At 42.4% G+C, this 17,789-nt stretch overlaps 1 protein-coding gene across 2 annotated transcripts in view; it reads left to right on the top strand.

Annotated features, from left to right (window-relative positions):
- MAOB (monoamine oxidase B) overlaps positions 1–17,789 on the top strand; it is a 116,598-nt gene that overhangs the window by 29,907 nt on the left and 68,902 nt on the right. The window contains exon 2 of one of the 2 annotated variants that reach the window (XM_002719872.6): positions 16,828–16,922. In XM_002719872.6, the coding sequence (XP_002719918.2) occupies positions 16,828–16,922 (95 nt within the window). Of the gene's footprint in view, positions 1–16,642; positions 16,923–17,789 lie in introns of both variants that reach the window. The other variant, XM_089324086.1, reaches the window with a different exon arrangement.

The raw sequence follows: 17,789 nt of genomic DNA, 5'->3' as shown, positions 1-17,789 counted from the left end.
AACTACTCATTTAATATCAGGAAATTAACTGTCAAATGCAGTGGCCTTAATTTCAGAAAAGAGAGGTTAAAATAGTCCTTCTGATGATGATTAAGCAAAAGATACTGCTTAGGTTGTCCCAAGTCCTTGATAAAAATGCTGTCAACAGAAAAAGAATTTATCTCTTCTCTGCTATGGTCAGCAGGCTGTCATCCATCCATGATATGAGTTATCCACTCTTTTGGCTATAGATTAAAAAGAGGATGCTCTTTAGACCCAGTCATTTTTGTGTGTGATGCACAGTTTGAAGAAATATTAAAACTCAGTTATGCCAATTTTAAATGACTTTCTATGAGTAAATCATCTATATTGAATCAAAGGGTGATAAGAGAGGCTATAAAAAGTCCCAGCATTTGTAGGGAAGTGAAAATAAAGGGGAAGCAGAGGAACCATTCAGTTTCTAGTCTAGCTTGCTCGGTCAGTAATAGCAGGCCCAGTATATGCAGGGTATTTTGCACACATAATCTTTGCACCATCTCTGCCTGGAAGGTATAGTCCTTGTTTTACAAACTGGAATTAGAAGTGAAGAAATGACTTGTTCAAGCTTCCACAGTGACAGAGTGAGACTGTAACAGCCAAATACTTTCTAAGGTGTTGGACTCATTCATTCATTGAATGGATATTTGTTGGATATTTGCTGTGAAACAAGCACCACACTTGCCCCTATAAATGAGGGGACTTTGAAAAGTCCATGGGAAATGGAATTAAAGTTATGAAATCCATGTATAATTTTTAAAAAATAATATGCATTTCCATGAACTTTTTGAATTCTCCTTATATGTTGCTTCATTTTCTTTTCCCAACTACTTGATAAGGTAGGGATAAATATGTTCATTTTTGTACAGGTTAGGAAATTTAGATTCAAAGAAGGGAATACATTTGATCACCTAGTCAATGAAAGACCTAGAATATGAGGGCTAATTTTGACACAGATATTAAGCTTATATTTTCAGTACATGGTTGTCATAAGTACAGAATGAAAGATAAAGAATTAATTAAAACAATTGGATTGCCAAGGATAGGGGCCCACCACTGAGTCTGACATCTAGGTGTTCTTACTGAAAGCCCCTGGATTTGCCTTTGATTCAGGGTGACCAAGCAGATGTGCCAAGTGAATAGGGAAACCAGTTCTCAGCTATAGAAACCCTTTAAGTAATTTTCCCATGTAGCAAAAGATATTTTGTTTTGCTCTAAATCTTTACCCCTAGTTTTAATTTTTGTGTTCCAGGTCCTTTTCTGATACTGATCGTGACAGCTGAGTCCAGGGCCTCTCACTGAGATCCAGAATGATTTTCTCTCTCTCTCTCTGTCTCTCTCTCTCTCTCTCTTGTTAAAAGTGTAATTTTCTCTAAAAAGGATTCAACTCAATGGAAGTATAAGTAATTTCATCTGTGTTCCATTTAAGGCCTTGTCTTTGTAAGCACTGCCAGCTTGTTTTGGCTTTCTGTTATGTCTTTTATCAAACCACGAGCTGGATGTTGGCCAGATGTGGAAAAATTTTAGCCTATCTGTAGTCTGTTGGTATGAAATAACAGGAAAAACCTCTTTCCAAAAATAATTTGAGTGAAAAGTTCAGCATTGTAGAGCTCCCAAAATGAGTCTTGTGGATTTAGACGTAGACCCTACCTCAGCCTGTCTTTTCCTATCCTAACATGGTCTTCTCCTTCTTATTTTAGGCGATCAACTCATTCATTTCCCTGAAAACCTGTACTTGGGACTCCTAATACACCCTGGCGGCTGGTTAGGGCACGTTATCTAGAGGAGAGGACCCTTGAGTTGTGTTTTGAGGGATGAAGTGGAATTAAGTGACATCTCAGCAGGACAAAGGCCGAGACTCAAAAGCCTGGGATATGGAAAGAACCACCAGGATAGGTGGATCAGAATTGCTGGAGTGTAGGATGGGGAGCAGAAAGAGAAGAGGCTAGAGAAATTGGCAGGGGTGAAGCTGTGCTGGATCTTATAGGGCAAGATGGGACGAGGGCCAAGAAAGACTCAAGGTTGAGGCCCAGGTTTTAGGCTTCAGCTCCTGGACAGATGATTGGGCACAGATAAGCTAGAAAAAAAACCTAGGAAAATGGGTAGGATTTGATCATTTTATGCTTGTACTTTTTTTTGGTCAATGAATGCTACATTGTAAATATGCTGAAAACCAGGGATTTCCGTAGTGGTTTAATGATGAACCCTGCTCGGGAACAGAACGCATCATCTTTGGAGCCATGCACGGAGGTGACATGAATCAGTGAGGACTCAGGAAAATGGTATCCTTTGCTCATTCCACATCCCCACTAATGAAATGAGGCCCATATGGAAGCTTAGGGTAGAGGTTCTAAACAGGTAGTCTGCAGGCTCAGTCTCTTGCAAGTTGAGGCTGGCTCTCAAGTCTTTCAAAATGTGATTTTAGTGCTTTTGTTCAGGGCACGTCTACTTCAGCTCTTCACTGTTTTACACCTGTCTGCCTCACACTATACCTACTCCCTGGGACTTTTGGGTTTTCAAACTGTGACTTGGAATGAAAAGCAAAGGAGCGATCTTGCTAGAACATTAATATCTGTAACTCTGAGACAAGCCCAGGCAACATGGTTTACAGAGCAGCCAGAAATGGGGAAGGAAATTCTTTGCTTCCATTTTGGCTAAATTTTTCAGAACACTAGACTTTCCACAAGGACTTTTATTAGTTTTATTAGGATCCAAATAGTTGAATCCTTCTTAAAATGTTCTGTAAGGGTTTGTGTTTTTTTTTTTCTGCTTTAAATTAATTAGTTAACTATTTTGATTTCTTAAGAACAAATTTCTGAATGCTGTGTGGGGTTGCTGGCTCTCACTGGTGGTGGAGGATATATGAGGGTGCTTCCAAAAGCTCATGGAGAAAGTGGAATTAAAAGATGAGTTTATTTTGGTGCAAAGATTTTGAAGACCACACATAGATTTTTTTCATAATATGCATTTGCATGAACTTTTTGAAGGCCTTCCCCCAACCCCCACCCCCACCCCCGTCAGATCTAGGCTGCTTAGGCATGAAGACACTAAAGCAGGGAGAGTTAGCTTCCAGGCAGTGGGACAGAGGCCATCAGTGTGCAAAAGCAGCTTCTAAGAAAACATGCCGGTGCCCTCCTCCCCTCCTGCCGCTCCCCACAGGACACTTGCCTTGATGGTATTAGTCAAGAAAGCTGTACCTTTGCCTTGTCTTCATAGCGCTTTGTTTAGAATTCTGGATAAAGGTCTGTTCCAGTTCATTCAATAAAATGAAATTATTGGGGCCGGCATTGTGGCGTAGTGGGTTAAGCTACCACTTGCAGTGCTGCCATCCCATAATGGGCACTGGTTCAAGTCCTGGCTGCTCCACTTCCAATCCAACTCCCTGCTAATGCACCTGGGAAAGCAGCGGAAGATGGCCCAAATGCTTGAGCTCCTCTACCTGCATGGGAGACCCGGAAGAGGCTCCTGGCTCCTTCGCTTCAGTCTGGCCTAGCTCCAGCCATTACGGCCACTTGGAGAGTGAACTAACAGATGGAAGATTCTCTCTGTCTCTCTCTCTCTCTCTGTAACTCTGACTTTCAAATAAAATAAATAAATCCTTTTAAAAAATGAAATTTTTGAGAATTCTGTTAGTGTTAGGACTCTGAGAATCCTTGCTTTTCTTTTGTTACTACAGTTACAATTTTTATTTTTTAAAAACATTTATTAATTTATTTGCAAGGTGGAGTTAAGAGGCAGAGGCAGAGAGAGAGGAAGGTCTTCAATCCACTGGTTCACTCCCCAAGTGACTGCAACTGCCGGAGCTGGGCTGATCAGAAACCAGGAGCCAGAAGCTTTGGTCTCCTGCATGGGTGCAGGGCCCCAAGCACTTGGGCCATCTTCCACTGCTTTCCCAGGCCATAGCAGAGAGCTGCGTCAGAAGTGGAGCAACCAGGACTCAAACCAGTGCCCAAATGGGATGCTGGCTCTGCAGGTGGTGGTTTTACCCAATAAGCCACAGCGCCAACCCCTACAGTTACATTTTGTAGTAGTTTCGTGTTGTTTCCCATTTAGCAAGAAGGGAGGCACTCAATTCACAGTGACAATTAAAGGTGCAGTAATGGCTTGTGTGTTGCTTCCTCAATCTTACCTCCACCTCCCAGTAATGCTCTTGGTCTTGTATGTGCTCACAGCTTCAGTACATGCACACATATGCGTTAATATGCTAGACACTGAGCATGAGTCTGTGCACAACTATATGAGTCAAGGTCTACACACTGTGTGGAACCATATAATCTTTAACATGAGTCTTTCATGTTAGATTTTAAAAAAGGGAAGAACCTACTTGCCTACTTGACCTGCCTACTTGGGGCCAATATTTGAATGCCAGAAACCAAAATAAAAGTAGAATCTGTTGACCTGGGATTGACTGGGGGCCAGTGTTTTAATGCCAGAACTGGTTCCTATATCTCTTTTGGCTTCTGTTTGAAAGTGGTTAAGGCCTTAAATGACAGATTTTCCTACATACATGTTTCCAAATGGCCGATTCACAGTCAGGTCCACACTCTTGACTTGTTTCCACTCATATGGTGTGAGTACCCAGAGACCCAGCATGCCTGAGCTGGCAGGATGGGACTTCTTGGGTCTGGGCGTGTCATAGTGCATTTTCTTGGCACTGAGAAAAGCAATGAAGCTCTGAAGCCAGAATATTTCTTGGTGAGTTAATAGTTACATAAATGTCCTTGACAAATCCTTTAATTTTAGAATTGAATAAGAGCGGACATTCTAAAAATGCTGCAGAATTTATATGAAGCATAGAATTTGTATAATCTCAGCAATGGCTACTTTATGCACATCTTGGGGTGTTTAATTCCTCACGTAGGTTCTAGATTGCACATTCACATGTCCTTGTTGTTATTTTCTGTGAATGGTGAAATGGGGAAAGGCTTCTCATTTTTTATGCTGCTGATGTCTCCAAGGCTGGAGTTCAGATCCATAAGGTTTGCCACTGTGAAGCTCACCCAACTTCCTATGTACCTACCACCTGTTTGAGCTATGACCCCATTTCCCAAGTTCAACAGGTCACCTGAAATAGTGCTTCTGCTAGGAACTCTCTCTCTGCCCCTCACCCCATAACAATACCTGAGCACCACTGAGCTCATACAAAGCACCACCCTAGCCTGGCTAACCAGGACTTTGATCCCCAGATAAGTTCACTTGCTACAGAAGATACAATCTCTCACGTATATTAGTTTGCTAGGGCTGCTCTAACCAAAGCTCCACAGGGGCTGACTTCAAGCAACAAATAGTCCAAGATCAAGGTGCCTGCAGAGTTGGTTCCCCCGAAGGGCTCTGAGGGAGAATCTGGTCTTTGGTTCTCCCTTTAGCTTCTGTGGGGGTTGGCTGGTCACCCATGGAATTCTTTGACTTGTAGATACAGCACTGTGATCTTCGCCTTCACCCTGGAGGTTTAGACTTTAACATATGAATGAGGGTGGTCATTGTTTCACAGGCCTATTTCTGGGTCAGGCAAAGCACAGCTCCTCTGCCAGGATCCTTGGCTCACTGAGCTCCCAGAAGATAGAGCAAGCGCCACAGCCAGGTTTTTTTAATTATTATTTTTTATTTATGTTTTTTGGAGGGCCAGTTTTTGACCTGGCCAAATGACTCCTTGTAACTTCATTTCTTCCAGGCACTCATTACATCACATTCAGGTTTCTTTTCCTTGGCAATGCTCACATTTTCTCCTCTCCTTTGAGAATTCCTAATTCATCATCCCATTTTTGGTGGAAGAGATGTTTTCATGGAGAAGCAGTCAAGGTACTCTGGCAGGCCTTTGATCCTCATCATACTGTTTGCAACACCCATCTGTTTTGGGGAGTAGGATCTGGGTGATGGGCCACAGGTGTTTGTGGTAGCTGTCTGCTTTTGTATTCTGCCTGAAAGAAGTTTATGATTCTCAAAACTGTGTCCATAATCTAAAGGAGGGCTACTTTCGTGGCAGTAGGATCACTGTCATGGTTACTATTATGGCATCATATGATCATCTTGTATTCAAGGTGACTTCAAAAAGTTCATGGAAAATAGAATTAAAAAGTAAGGTTTGTTTGGCTGCAAAAGATGTTGAAATGCACACGCATAGTTTTTACACAATACACATTTTTGCATGAACTTTTGAAGACCCATTATATGCACGCATTTCAGAATCTTTTATACCAAAATAAACTTATCTTTTAGCTCTTTTTTTATGACCTCTTTGAAGTCTCTTTATAATTACAAAAGAGTTTTCTTAACCAAAAGTGTGTTTATTTATTCAAACCTATTTCATCTAATTCCAAAAAGGATTTAAGGCAAGTGAATTGAACTTTCATTTTAGAGAAGAGTTTTATAAATGAATAATATAGCATAGAAACTTGAGAAAGATGCAACTGTAATTTGTGGGTCTGCTTCCTTTGTTCATGGCAGACCATGCTGAGGTTAAAGCAAAAACAAATTTTGTCTACCACACAAAAGATATGCAACTCCTTTCAGACAACAAAGGGTAAAGACAAAAGCTTGGATGTGAAGCAAGACTCATTAAGATCGGTGACATTTTAGAAAAATGCGATCATTTGCATATAAAGCATGATGAAGAAACAATTTTTATGGTCTTAGACATACTCTGAAAGACCTTGGAAGGCAATCTCATTCTAGTATCTTGAAGCAGCTGCATCTGGAGAAAGGTTTCTATGGCAACTTATGAAAGCTTGATGTGTTTCATCCTTTTCGAGAGCGTAAATCATCCCATGGCCTGAGGCTTCAGTAAAGGTCTCCTTTATTTTACAAGCGATTGCCATTTGTTTTTGTGTTATAGATTTTGATTGTCTTAGAGAAAATAGAACAAAGGTTACCATGCTTCCAAGGAGGCTTGGAGTCTATCTTTTTCATTTTGGGGAGCACGATGTGAACGATGTAATTCTGAACTTGGCTTCGCAACCATCAAAATGATAGTGCATTATTGGGAGATTTGGTTCTTGTCATGTTTGCTTCGATTTTCCCGAAAATTGCGATGGATGCTTTCTCAGGGAAGAGGAATGAGGCCACACTTGAGGAGGAAGAACTGTTTGGCCAAAGCAAGCCCTGAATGTGCAGTTCAGTGGAGCTTCCCTAGGGAGTGCCATGTTGCCCCAAATGCCTTCGGATCTTTCCCTAAATGATGGGGTCCCAGGACCTTGGACACTGGCAGGCTTGCATGATTTTTCACAAAATATTCTTTCCAAGAAAGTTAAAGAAAAATTTTCTCCCTTTAAATCTCTGTTTTAACAGCATGGGCCTTTGGATGTCGGAGGAGATAATGTTGCCAATAAAAAACCCACAGGACACAGAAACAGAGCTGTTTCAGACCCAACCCTGTCATCGTTTGCTGTATAATTCTGAGCAAGCCCTCGAGTCTTTCCAAGCATCTATTTCTTAATGTGAAGAATGGAAGTGATGATGCCAACCTCACAGGGTTATTGTTATGCATGGAATGTGTGTGAGAGTTGGAAACTGTGCAGTGCTGCACAAATATGAGGTGGTTATTATTATGGATTGGCTGTCTTTCTTTCCCTTTGAAAAAGTCGGGGGTGTCCATTACCATATCCAGTATGACCAGAAGAAATCAATTTCAGCATAGCTAAATATTTTAGCTTCTTATACTGTGAGGGATCTTCAAATAATTCATAGAAAATGTGCATTATGAGAAAAACTATGCATGAGTTTCAAATTTTTTTGCACCGAAAATAAGCCTATCTTTGAATTCCATTTTTCACAAACTTTTTGAAGTACATCAAATATTAAAAATACAGAAGTTATATAGACACCACCCTAGCTATTTGTTTATTGACTAAGTAATTAAATGTTATTTCTGTTGAAGGGTATTAAATAAATCTATTCATCTGACATTTACATGCCAACTGTGTGCTGGCATTGAGGAGACAAAGAGTAGCCAATTAAATTTTTAGCTTTCAGGAAATAAATTTTCTGAGCTTCAAGGCCACAGCATCAGCTACTCAGATGATGGCTTGTGCGAGGTGTGGGGCAGATGCAGTGAAAGCAGGATGCAGTCCAGCCCCACTCTGCCAATCAAGCCCTTTGCACCCCTGTGGGCTGCATTCACCCGAAGGAAAGGCGCCTCTTGGAAATTTGGGAACGTGTGCCTTCTTATAATTCACACAAAGGCACAACATGTGCTAGTGCGTGCTAGCTGCAGCCTGGATGCTTGTATATATGGTCTGTGATGTTAAAGGGAGGCTTGAGTGTTTCCCTGTTAAGTGAGATGAAGGCTGCTGGCATGCTTGTTATCTGGAGTTAGATTTCCTGGACTTGAATACAGTTATCCCTCAGTATCTGCAGGGCAGGGGTGGAGGGTGGGGAGGATTGGTTCCAGAACCCCTGCAAATCCTCCAATCTGTAGATACTCAAGTCTCTTACATAAAATGCTATAGTATTTGCATTTAACCTATTCACATCCTCTTGTGTACTTTAAATCAACCCTAGATGACTTACAATACCAATACACTGCAAATGCTATGTAAATAGTCATTAGATTTTATTGTTTAGGGAGTAAAGACAAAAATAAAATGCCTGTGCATATTTACTGCAGATGCAGTATTTTCCCCTCATATTTTCCGTCTATGGCTGCTTGAATCCGTGGATGCAGAACTGTCAGATACAGAAGGCCCATTGTACTGATCCTGCCTCTTGCTAGCTGTGTGACCTTAGGCACAATACTTGGCTTCTCCATGCTTCTTCACTTTCTATAGCTGCCCCTCTTGGGAGGATAAATACGTTCTTTTAGGTAAAACACTTAGAAGAGACGCTGGCCCCCGTTTGGTGCTCAAAATGTCACCTGTTTTCAGTCATGGCTTTACCTGCTCCGGGTCTCCTCACTACTCTGTTGGAAAGTTTAGCAAAATTAACATCTGGATTCTACTTAAGAGATATCGCTTTAATGAATTTGATTTCAAATTGAGGATATTTGTCTTCTTACCCCCAGACCTTTTGTGTGTGTGTTTGTGTTACATAACCAAAAAAACATTCTCTAAAGACATCAAAGAATTCCAGTACTTTGATCAGAAGTTCACTTGGTTGTTTCTAGAATTTCCTCATGGAACTCTTGCTTTGTCAGAAGTGACAGGGGTGATGAGGGCTATTTGCATATTCTTGACTTTTCATCAGTCCTGAGGGAATGCCTATATCATTTTCCAGGGTTACAAGGTTAAAGATCTTTTGAGGAACAGTGAATTTCATTGTCAAGTTGGTTAACATGATTCTCTCGCTCTCCTTTTTTTTGGGGGGGGGGGAGTGTATCTTTCAAGTGGGAAATAGTCCTTATGCTGTTTTGAAGTACTGTTTCATAATGTTTTCAAGACAATTACTTTGCATTTTAAAACACTTAAGAAGTTTTGTTAAATGTCAAATTTTGATATGAAGGGCATGGAACAGATTGACATAGCAAAGAACAAGGCAGATGGTGGTTTTGATCTTACCCTTCCCTCCATATCTGAACTCCTCCACTGTTCTTAAGATACTTTGAAGAGGTCCCTTCCTTAATCCCTGCACCGTGTACTTCCCAGCAGCTAACTTGGGCAATTTTCCATGGCACTAAACTGGAAACTCAGAATGCTCATAATGCCACATGCCCCTGATTTCTAGGCTTTGCAAATAATTTGATATCTAATCCTAATTGAGATAGTCATTGCTTTGATGAAATCTTTTCCAAGTAAATTTCTTGGGCAGAACATTGCAGTATTTTTATAATTGCATGGCCTTAGGCATTATTGGTGTGTGCTATGATTATTCATCCCAGGGCTTGTCTGGGGCACATAGGGACTGCTTTTGAAAGTGCCAAATGATCATTTGTTTGTGAAATATTCATTGATCATACATGTTAAATTCAAGTTTCATTAGCTTTACAAAAGGACAGAGTGACTATCAGCTTGCTCCTAAATTAGTTGCAAAAGTTACATACAGTATCTATTTAGGGGAAAACTGGTATTTCAGGATTCTTATACAAAGAATTCTTACATACAAAGCAGCATTGATCAGTGTATAGAGATACTTACCTGGAATTTTTCCTTTTTTTGTCCCAGGATGGTGGCTAAGAGTTCAGTATTGGGGTTGATCTCCGATCTTGCCACTTCCTAATTGTGTAACCTGCGGCAAATCTCCAGATGTCTCTAAGCCACCATTTTTTTCTTTTTCAAATGAAGATATTAATGCAGATTGAGAATCCCATGTCTGAAATGCTTGGAATGAGAGATATTTTACATTTTGGACTTTTTTCAAATTTTGGAATATTTGCATATGCATAATGAGATATCTTGGGAATGGCACTCAAGTCTAAATACAAAATTCATTTATGCTTCATTTATATACTTTGTACACAAAACCTGAAGGTAATTTTACACATTATTTTTAGTGTGCCTGTGTTTTGACCACAGCCCCCTCACATGAGATCAGATGTAGAATTTTCCACTTCTGGCATCATGTCAGGGCTCAAAAATTTTGGATATTGGGATATTTCAGATCAGGGACATTTAGCCTATTATTGTGATGAGGATCAGCTAAACTTTGTGAAATGTTTCACACAGACCAGAGTAAGTGCTCCATGCTTTATGAAGGCGGCTGTTAGGATTGTGGATATTCTCATTTTTAAAAAGCCATTAGGGCCGGCGCCGCGGCTCACTAGGCTAATCCTCCGCCTAGCGGCGCCGGCACACCGGGTTCTAGTCCCGGTCGGGGCGCCGGATTCTGTCCCGGTTGCCCCTCTTCCAGGCCAGCTCTCTGCTGTGGCCAGGGAGTGCAGTGGAGGATGGCCCAGGTGCTTGGGCCCTGCACCCCATGGGAGACCAGGAAAAGCACCTGGTTCCTGGCTCCTGCCATCGGATCAGCGCGGTGCGCCGGCCGCAGCGCGCTGGCCGCGGTGGCCATTGGAGGGTGAACCAACGGCAAAGGAAGACCTTTCTCTCTCTCTCTCTCTCTCACTGTCCACTCTGCCTGTCAAAAAAAAAAAAGCCATTAGGCAGGCCGGTGCCGTGGCTCACTAGGCTAATCCTCCGCCTTGCGGCGCCAGCACCCCGGGTTCTAGTCCCAGTCGGGGCGCCGGATTCTGTCCCGGTTGCCCCTCTTCCAGGCCAGCTCTCTGCTGTGGCCAGGGAGTGCAGTGGAGGATGGCCCAAGTGCTTGGGCCCTGCACCCCGTGGGAGACCAGGATAAGCACCTGGCTCCTGCCATTGGATCAGCGCGGTGCGCTGGCCGCAGCGCACCAGCCGCGGTGGCCATTGGAGGGTGAACCAATGGCAAAAAGGAAGACCTTTCTCTCTGTTTCTCTCTCTCTCACTGTCCACTCTGCCTGTCAAAAAAAAAAAAAAAAGCCATTAGGCATTATGTTAGGGAACTATTGTGTAAATGTTTAAACTGTGTCAGTTACATTGTCTAGTGTTTTTAGGGTGAGTATATTTCTGCTACTTTTTTTTTTTTTTGCAATAGTATTTATTGTGCTTGAAAGTTTCCAGACTTCCTAGAGAATGTACCATCTCTTATCTTTCTGTTTCCATTACAGATGTGTTAAAATTTCCAAATAGGGGTGGGTGTTTGGCATTGTGGCTAAGACATCGTTTGTGTCGCTCCCCCTCTTCGTGGAGGAACGACACAGGACCCTGCGCTGTTCTTTTGTCTGCTCGGCCCTCCCCGGGTTTACTGCTGGTTCTTCCCGGGTTGGCTACCGTTCCTTCCACCTCCGTGGAAGGGCGGTTCCCCCTGCCACTTTCCCCACTTCCGCGGGGGAGTGGCACACCGCCGGCCGGCTCTCTCGGGGGCTGCACAGGTGTTCCCCTTAGATGTTCCTGGTGCATGTTGTCTCTCTCCTCCTTTATAGTCCTCTTCCACCAATCCCAACTCTGCTACCCACACGCCGAGTACGCTGCTCTCCTCCATTCAGGAGCAGGTCCTGCTGTTTATTGGTTGAACTGGAGGCAGCTGTGTAGAAGCTGTTTCCTCCTCTCCCAGCGCCATATTGTGGGAGAGCAGATGCATAGAATAAGTCTTAATTCCAGTAACTTAGTCTAGTCTGAGTTGCTCCCAGTTGCTCCCCACAGTTTGGAACACCTGCATCCCATATTGCAGTGCCTAGGTTCAAGTCCCAGTTTCTCTTCTAATTCTAGCTTTCTGCTCACGTGTACTCTGAGATGTTGGGCCCCTGCCACTTATGTGGGAGACCTGAGTTGAGTTCCTGGCTCCTGGCTCCCTGCTTTGGCTTGGCCTGATTCCACCTGACTGTTGCAGGCATTTGGGGAGTGAATCAGCAGGTGGGAGAGCTCTCAATCCACCCCTCCCCCGCTGCCTTTCAAATAAAATAAATAAATAAATAAAAATTTAAATTAAAAAATGTTCCAGCAGCCGGCACTGTAGCGCAGCGGGTTAAAGCCCTGGTTTGAAGCGCTGGCATCCCCTGTGGGTCCCAGTTCTAGTCCCAGTTGCTCCTCTTCCTATCCAACTCTCTGCTATGGCCTGGGAAAGCAGTGGAAGATGGCCAAAGTCTTTGGGCCCCTGTACCCATGTGGGAGACCCAGAAGAAGCTCCTGGCTCCTGGCTTCAGATCGGCGCAGCTCCGGCAGTTGCAGCCATCTGGGGAGTGAACCAGCGGATGGAAGACCTCTCTCTCTGCCTCTCCTCTCTCTGTAACTCTGTCTTTCAAATAAAAAATGTTCCAAACAACCAACATAGGAAGGAACGCTTGGGAGATCACCCTCTTGGAAGGGGGAACTGTAGAGTTTATTCTCTGAGCAGTCAAACCATTGGTCCTTTTATCAGTGATCACTGAGGACTCCCTGGAGCGCTACCTCTTCCTGACAATCTTAATCAACTACTGACCAGACTCCAACTCCTTAGCTTCTTAGATGCCCCCAAATTCCCTCCTCCTAAATTGCAGTGACTTTCCGAAGCCACTGGTATTTTGTTCAATTATTTTTTCAAATTGATTTTTGTCAGTTGATTCCCATCAAGTATTTCAAGTTGCCCCCATGGACATCAGTGAGATAAATTGAGAGATATTTCCAGCAATGTACTTTCATGATGTCTTCTTTAAAGATATTTGTAATTTTCTATTTATAATTATTAAGGCACACAAACATAGAGAACTCTATTCATTCATTGATAAGCCCTTGGTTTGTTTTAATAACTGTTTATGTTTAGCATCAGATATTATTGTGTAACTGCACTTACTAGAAGACAGTACCTTTTGTGGAATATAAAATGCTAGTGTGTATGAGCAATGTTGTATTTCCTTTGGAATCCATTTCTTTAAGCCTCCACATGTTCAGGTGGTTTATCTGAGCCCACTGATAATAGCTGTTACTATGGCTGCATGCTATTTCATTTGTTGAACTGATGCTTGATAAATGTCATTGAATTTTCTGCAATTTGGAATTTAAATAAAAGTGGGTTTTTTTTCTGCCTTATGGAGGTAAGATTAGAAAACTGGAGTTAAAAATCCAAGCCTTGTATTCCTAAATCAGAGTTGTGCAATGCTTGTGTGTGCATTGCTCTGGGACCGTGGACTTTGAGACTGTTCCCTCCTACATTCAGAAGCCTTGGCCCTGACCCTGGGGACAGAGTGGGAAGATAGATTAACTCAAATAATGAAATGTCAAATCAGCCTCTCTGAAAAATGAGTTTCTTCTTTTAAGATCGCTGACAGATGGTGACTGAAGCTTTGGCTTTTCATTATGGTTTTTCACGTGGGCTCATATTTTATGTTCTACGGATTCTTATCAAACCACAAGATACAAATGTGTCTTCCAAACATGTTGATCCAAGTAAAGTGACAAAAGATCTTTTGAAATGTAATTTTCTCCTGTGGCAGAAATCAATCAGAAGGTGCAGACAGTAGAGAGGGTGGGCCCCTCACAAGGCAGTGCTCTGTCGTGGATTTGAATACAGACACAGAAGCAGAATCGGCTTTGCCATTGACTCCTTTTGTGACCTTGAAAACCTCTTTGTGCTTCAGTTTCCCCAACCATAAAATGGGGCTAGCAATAGTAACTTATCTCATTCAGCTGTTATAGAATTCACTGAATTAATATATTTAAACACACAACAGCCCAAATGTGGTGAGCATTATTATATGAATATTAGCAATTTTTATAGGAATCTTTGTTTCTGTTCTAGTGGGAGTCTAAAAATCATCAAGCTATTTTTCATTGTTAAATTGCTAAGTAATTTTTTTGGAAAGATTTATTTATTTATTTGAGAGGCAGACTTACAAAGAGAGCGAGAGACAGAGAGAGGTCTTCCATCTCCTGGTTCATTCCCCAAATGGCTGCAATGGCTGGAGCTGTCAAGAGTTTCTTCCAGGTCTTGCACATGGCTGCTGGGCCCAAGGACTTGGTCCATCTTCCAGCTGCTTTCCCAGGCCATGCTGGATTGGAAGTGGAGCAGCTGGGACTCGAACTGGCGCCCACAAGGGATGCTGGCAGAGCAGGCAGAAGCTTTACCCTCTACACCACAGCAACAACCCTGTATATATTTATTTTAGAGACAGAGATCTTACTGCTGGTTCACTCCCTAATTGTTCACAACAGATATTAAGACAGGAGCTAGGAATTCAGTCCAGGTTTCCTATGTTGGTGGTAGGAACCCAATTACTTGAGCCATCACCACTGCCTCTTAGGGTCTACAACATTACCAGGAAGCTGGAGTCAAGAGCTGGGGCTGGGCCGGCGCCGCGGCTCACTAGGCTAATCCTCCACCTTGTGGCACCAGCACACCGGGTTCTAGTCCCGGTTGGGGCACCGGATTCTGTCCCGGTTGCCCCTCTTCCAGGCCAGCCCTCTGCTGTGGCCTGGGAGTGCAGTGGAGGATGGCCCAAGTGCTTGGGCCCTGCACCCCATGGGAGACCAGGAAAAGCACCTGGCTCCTGGCTCCTGCCATCGGATCAGCGCGGTGCGTCGGCCGTGGCGGCCATTGGAGGGTGAACCAACGGCTAAGGAAGACCTTTCTCTCTGTCTCTCTCTCACTGTCCACTCTGCCTGTCAAAAAAAAAAAAAAAAAAAAAAGAGCTGGGGCTGGGAATTGAATCCAGGTGCCTCCCATATGAGACATGGGCACTTTTTTTAAAAAATTTATTTGACAGAGTTATAGACAGTGAGAGAGAGACAGAAAGGTCTTCCTTCCGTTGGTTCACAGCACTGGCCTGAGGTGTGGGCATTCTAATTAGCTTTTTTTTAATTTATTTATTTTTATTTTTATTTTTTGACAGGCAGAGTGGACAGTGAGAGAGAGAGACAGAGAAAGGTCTTCCTTTTTGCCATTGGTTCACCCTCCAATGGCCGCCGCAGCCGGTGCACCGTGCTGATCCGAAGCCAGGAGCCAGATACTTCTCCTGGTCTCCCATGGGGTGCAGGGCCCAAGCACTTGGGCCATCCTCCACTGCACTCCCTGGCCACAGCAGAGAGCTGGCCTGGAAGAGGGGCAACCGGGACAGAATCCGGCACCCCGACCGGGACTAGAACCCGGTGTGCCAGTGCCACAAGGTGGAGGATTAGCCTAGTGAGCCGCGACGCCGGCCCTAACTAGCTTCTTAACAGCTAAACCAAATGCTTGCCCAAGAACTGTTAGTTTTGAAAGACAGCACAGAAGCTGTTTTGTGTATCTGAAAGTCATATCAGCATCTTGGCATTTCCTTGATTTTGTTTGTTCTCATAAAGCAAATGAGTAACATAATTGGAATTGAACAAATTCACCTTATCATGGGAAGAACATCAGAATCCCATCCTCTGAAAAAACTCTAATTTCGGTAAGAGCAGTTTTAAGCAGACAGGATTTTAAGAATTCTGAGGCCAAAAGCTACATCCAGGATGTATTAGTACCAAAAACTACAGCTGTGCACTCTACACTAAGCTTTGTACTCTGTCAAAATTTACTGAGCTGTGTGCTAAAATGAATAAAGTTTATTGTGTGTAGAGTTACCTTCATGAATCTGTAGGTTTTTTTAAAAGCTAAATTCATGGTGGTGAATGTTATAGACATTTAGTGTGTGTTTTTGACTAAATTAACAGTAAAGTGGCTACATGAATAGAATCATTTCATTTTTCAGTGATGGATTACGTTGGGAAATTAAGGATGCATAAGGGGTTCAATTTTATGTCCTTCATTTTGAAATTTTATGTCAACTTCCACAAGTCCAGTTTTCATCATCATTATTATTTATCTTACAACTAATAACTGCCCTTATGTGTGGGGTACAGTGTGATAATTCCATACATGTATACAATCAGATCAGGATAACTAGAATTTCCATCACCTAAAACATTTATAATTTCCTTGTGTTGGGAACATTCAAAATCCTTTAATCTAGCCCCAAAGTCCAATTTTAACAGCAAATCTCAGGTCCTTGAACAGGCTTTGGAGGTCTACGGTTTTTAAGACTGATCCTAAGAATGAAATCAGTGGCTAGCCTTGGTCCTGTGTCTGTTGCAGTCAGATATTTCTCTCGAGTGTGACCTTCTGCTCTCATGTATGTTGTCAGACATGCAGCTGCTAAGATAGACATTTTGATATAATCACCGAGAAAGTTTTTAAGGTTGGACACACTTAGCAAAAATGAAATCCCCTTTGTTCTTTCTAGAAATAGTAGCTGCTGTCTGAGACTTGGCTTCTGAATGAGGAACTCTATCCATCTGTAAGGTGAACACAGCCCCAGGCTCTGTGTGTGAGCCAACACGGACTTTTCTCATCAGCCTTGGTGTGAGGAGCTTGACCTGAATCCCTGTAAAGTGCTTGATCCTGATAACTTACTGTACTTTGTCCCAGGTATGGCAGCAGCCAAGCTTCTGCATGATTCTGGCCTGAATGTGATTGTTCTGGAAGCCCGAGACCGTGTGGGTGGCCGGACTTACACCATTAGGGTAAGACATTAAAGATGGAGTGGGGAAAAATGAGCGTGAGGCCCGAAAGCCTTCAATTTCACTTGATTCTTTCTGAGAGGGCGAAAAGGACCCTGAAGTATTCTTCACTTTTCTCTCCATTTGCCTTCCTTCCAACTCGTCTGTTCTTTTTCATCTGCTCACCTCAGGATATTTGACATCATAAAACTAGGATGGGGGAGGAAGGAAATTGGCAGGAGTGTGTGTGTGTGTGTATGTGTGTACGTGTGTGAAGTGGGAGAAAATATCACCATTTTTATACTTCCCATCCTTAACTTTGAGGCTTCTCTAACATCAGCACTATCATTTCAACCACACAAACTAAATGTTTTTTAGAGTTTCTGCCTCATTTATATTTTTATGTTATTTTATCAATATTAATCTATATTATTTTTAAATGACGAGTCATAACTATTACATTTTTAGAGTACAACGTGATGCTTTGATATATGTATACAATGCAATGTGATTAAAACAAACTAATTAACATACCCCTCACCTCATTTCCTTGATTATTTTTATGGTGATACATTTGGAATTTACTCCTTGATTATTTTAACATAACATTATTATTGAGTATAATAACTTGTTGTGCAAAACTTATTCCAGCTGTTTAGGTGACACTTTGTACTCTTTGACTAGTAATTCTCCATTGCCCTGCTCCCCACCACCAGTCTATGTCAAGCATCACTCTACTCTCTACTTCTGTGCATTTAACCTCTACCCTTGTATTAAGTGAAGTGAATGAACTAGAGTTGAGAACAGAATCTAGTTTTCCATGGATACACCTGAAGATGTATCTATAACCAGTAAAATACCAATTGGTTTATTTCAGGACTTTTTATTTTT

This window comes from Oryctolagus cuniculus, chromosome X, assembly GCF_051225735.1.
Source record: "Oryctolagus cuniculus isolate XC-2025 breed Fujian yellow rabbit chromosome X, ASM5122573v1, whole genome shotgun sequence".
NCBI lineage: Eukaryota > Metazoa > Chordata > Mammalia > Lagomorpha > Leporidae > Oryctolagus > Oryctolagus cuniculus.
This window is presented reverse-complemented; position numbering and strand designations above follow the sequence as displayed.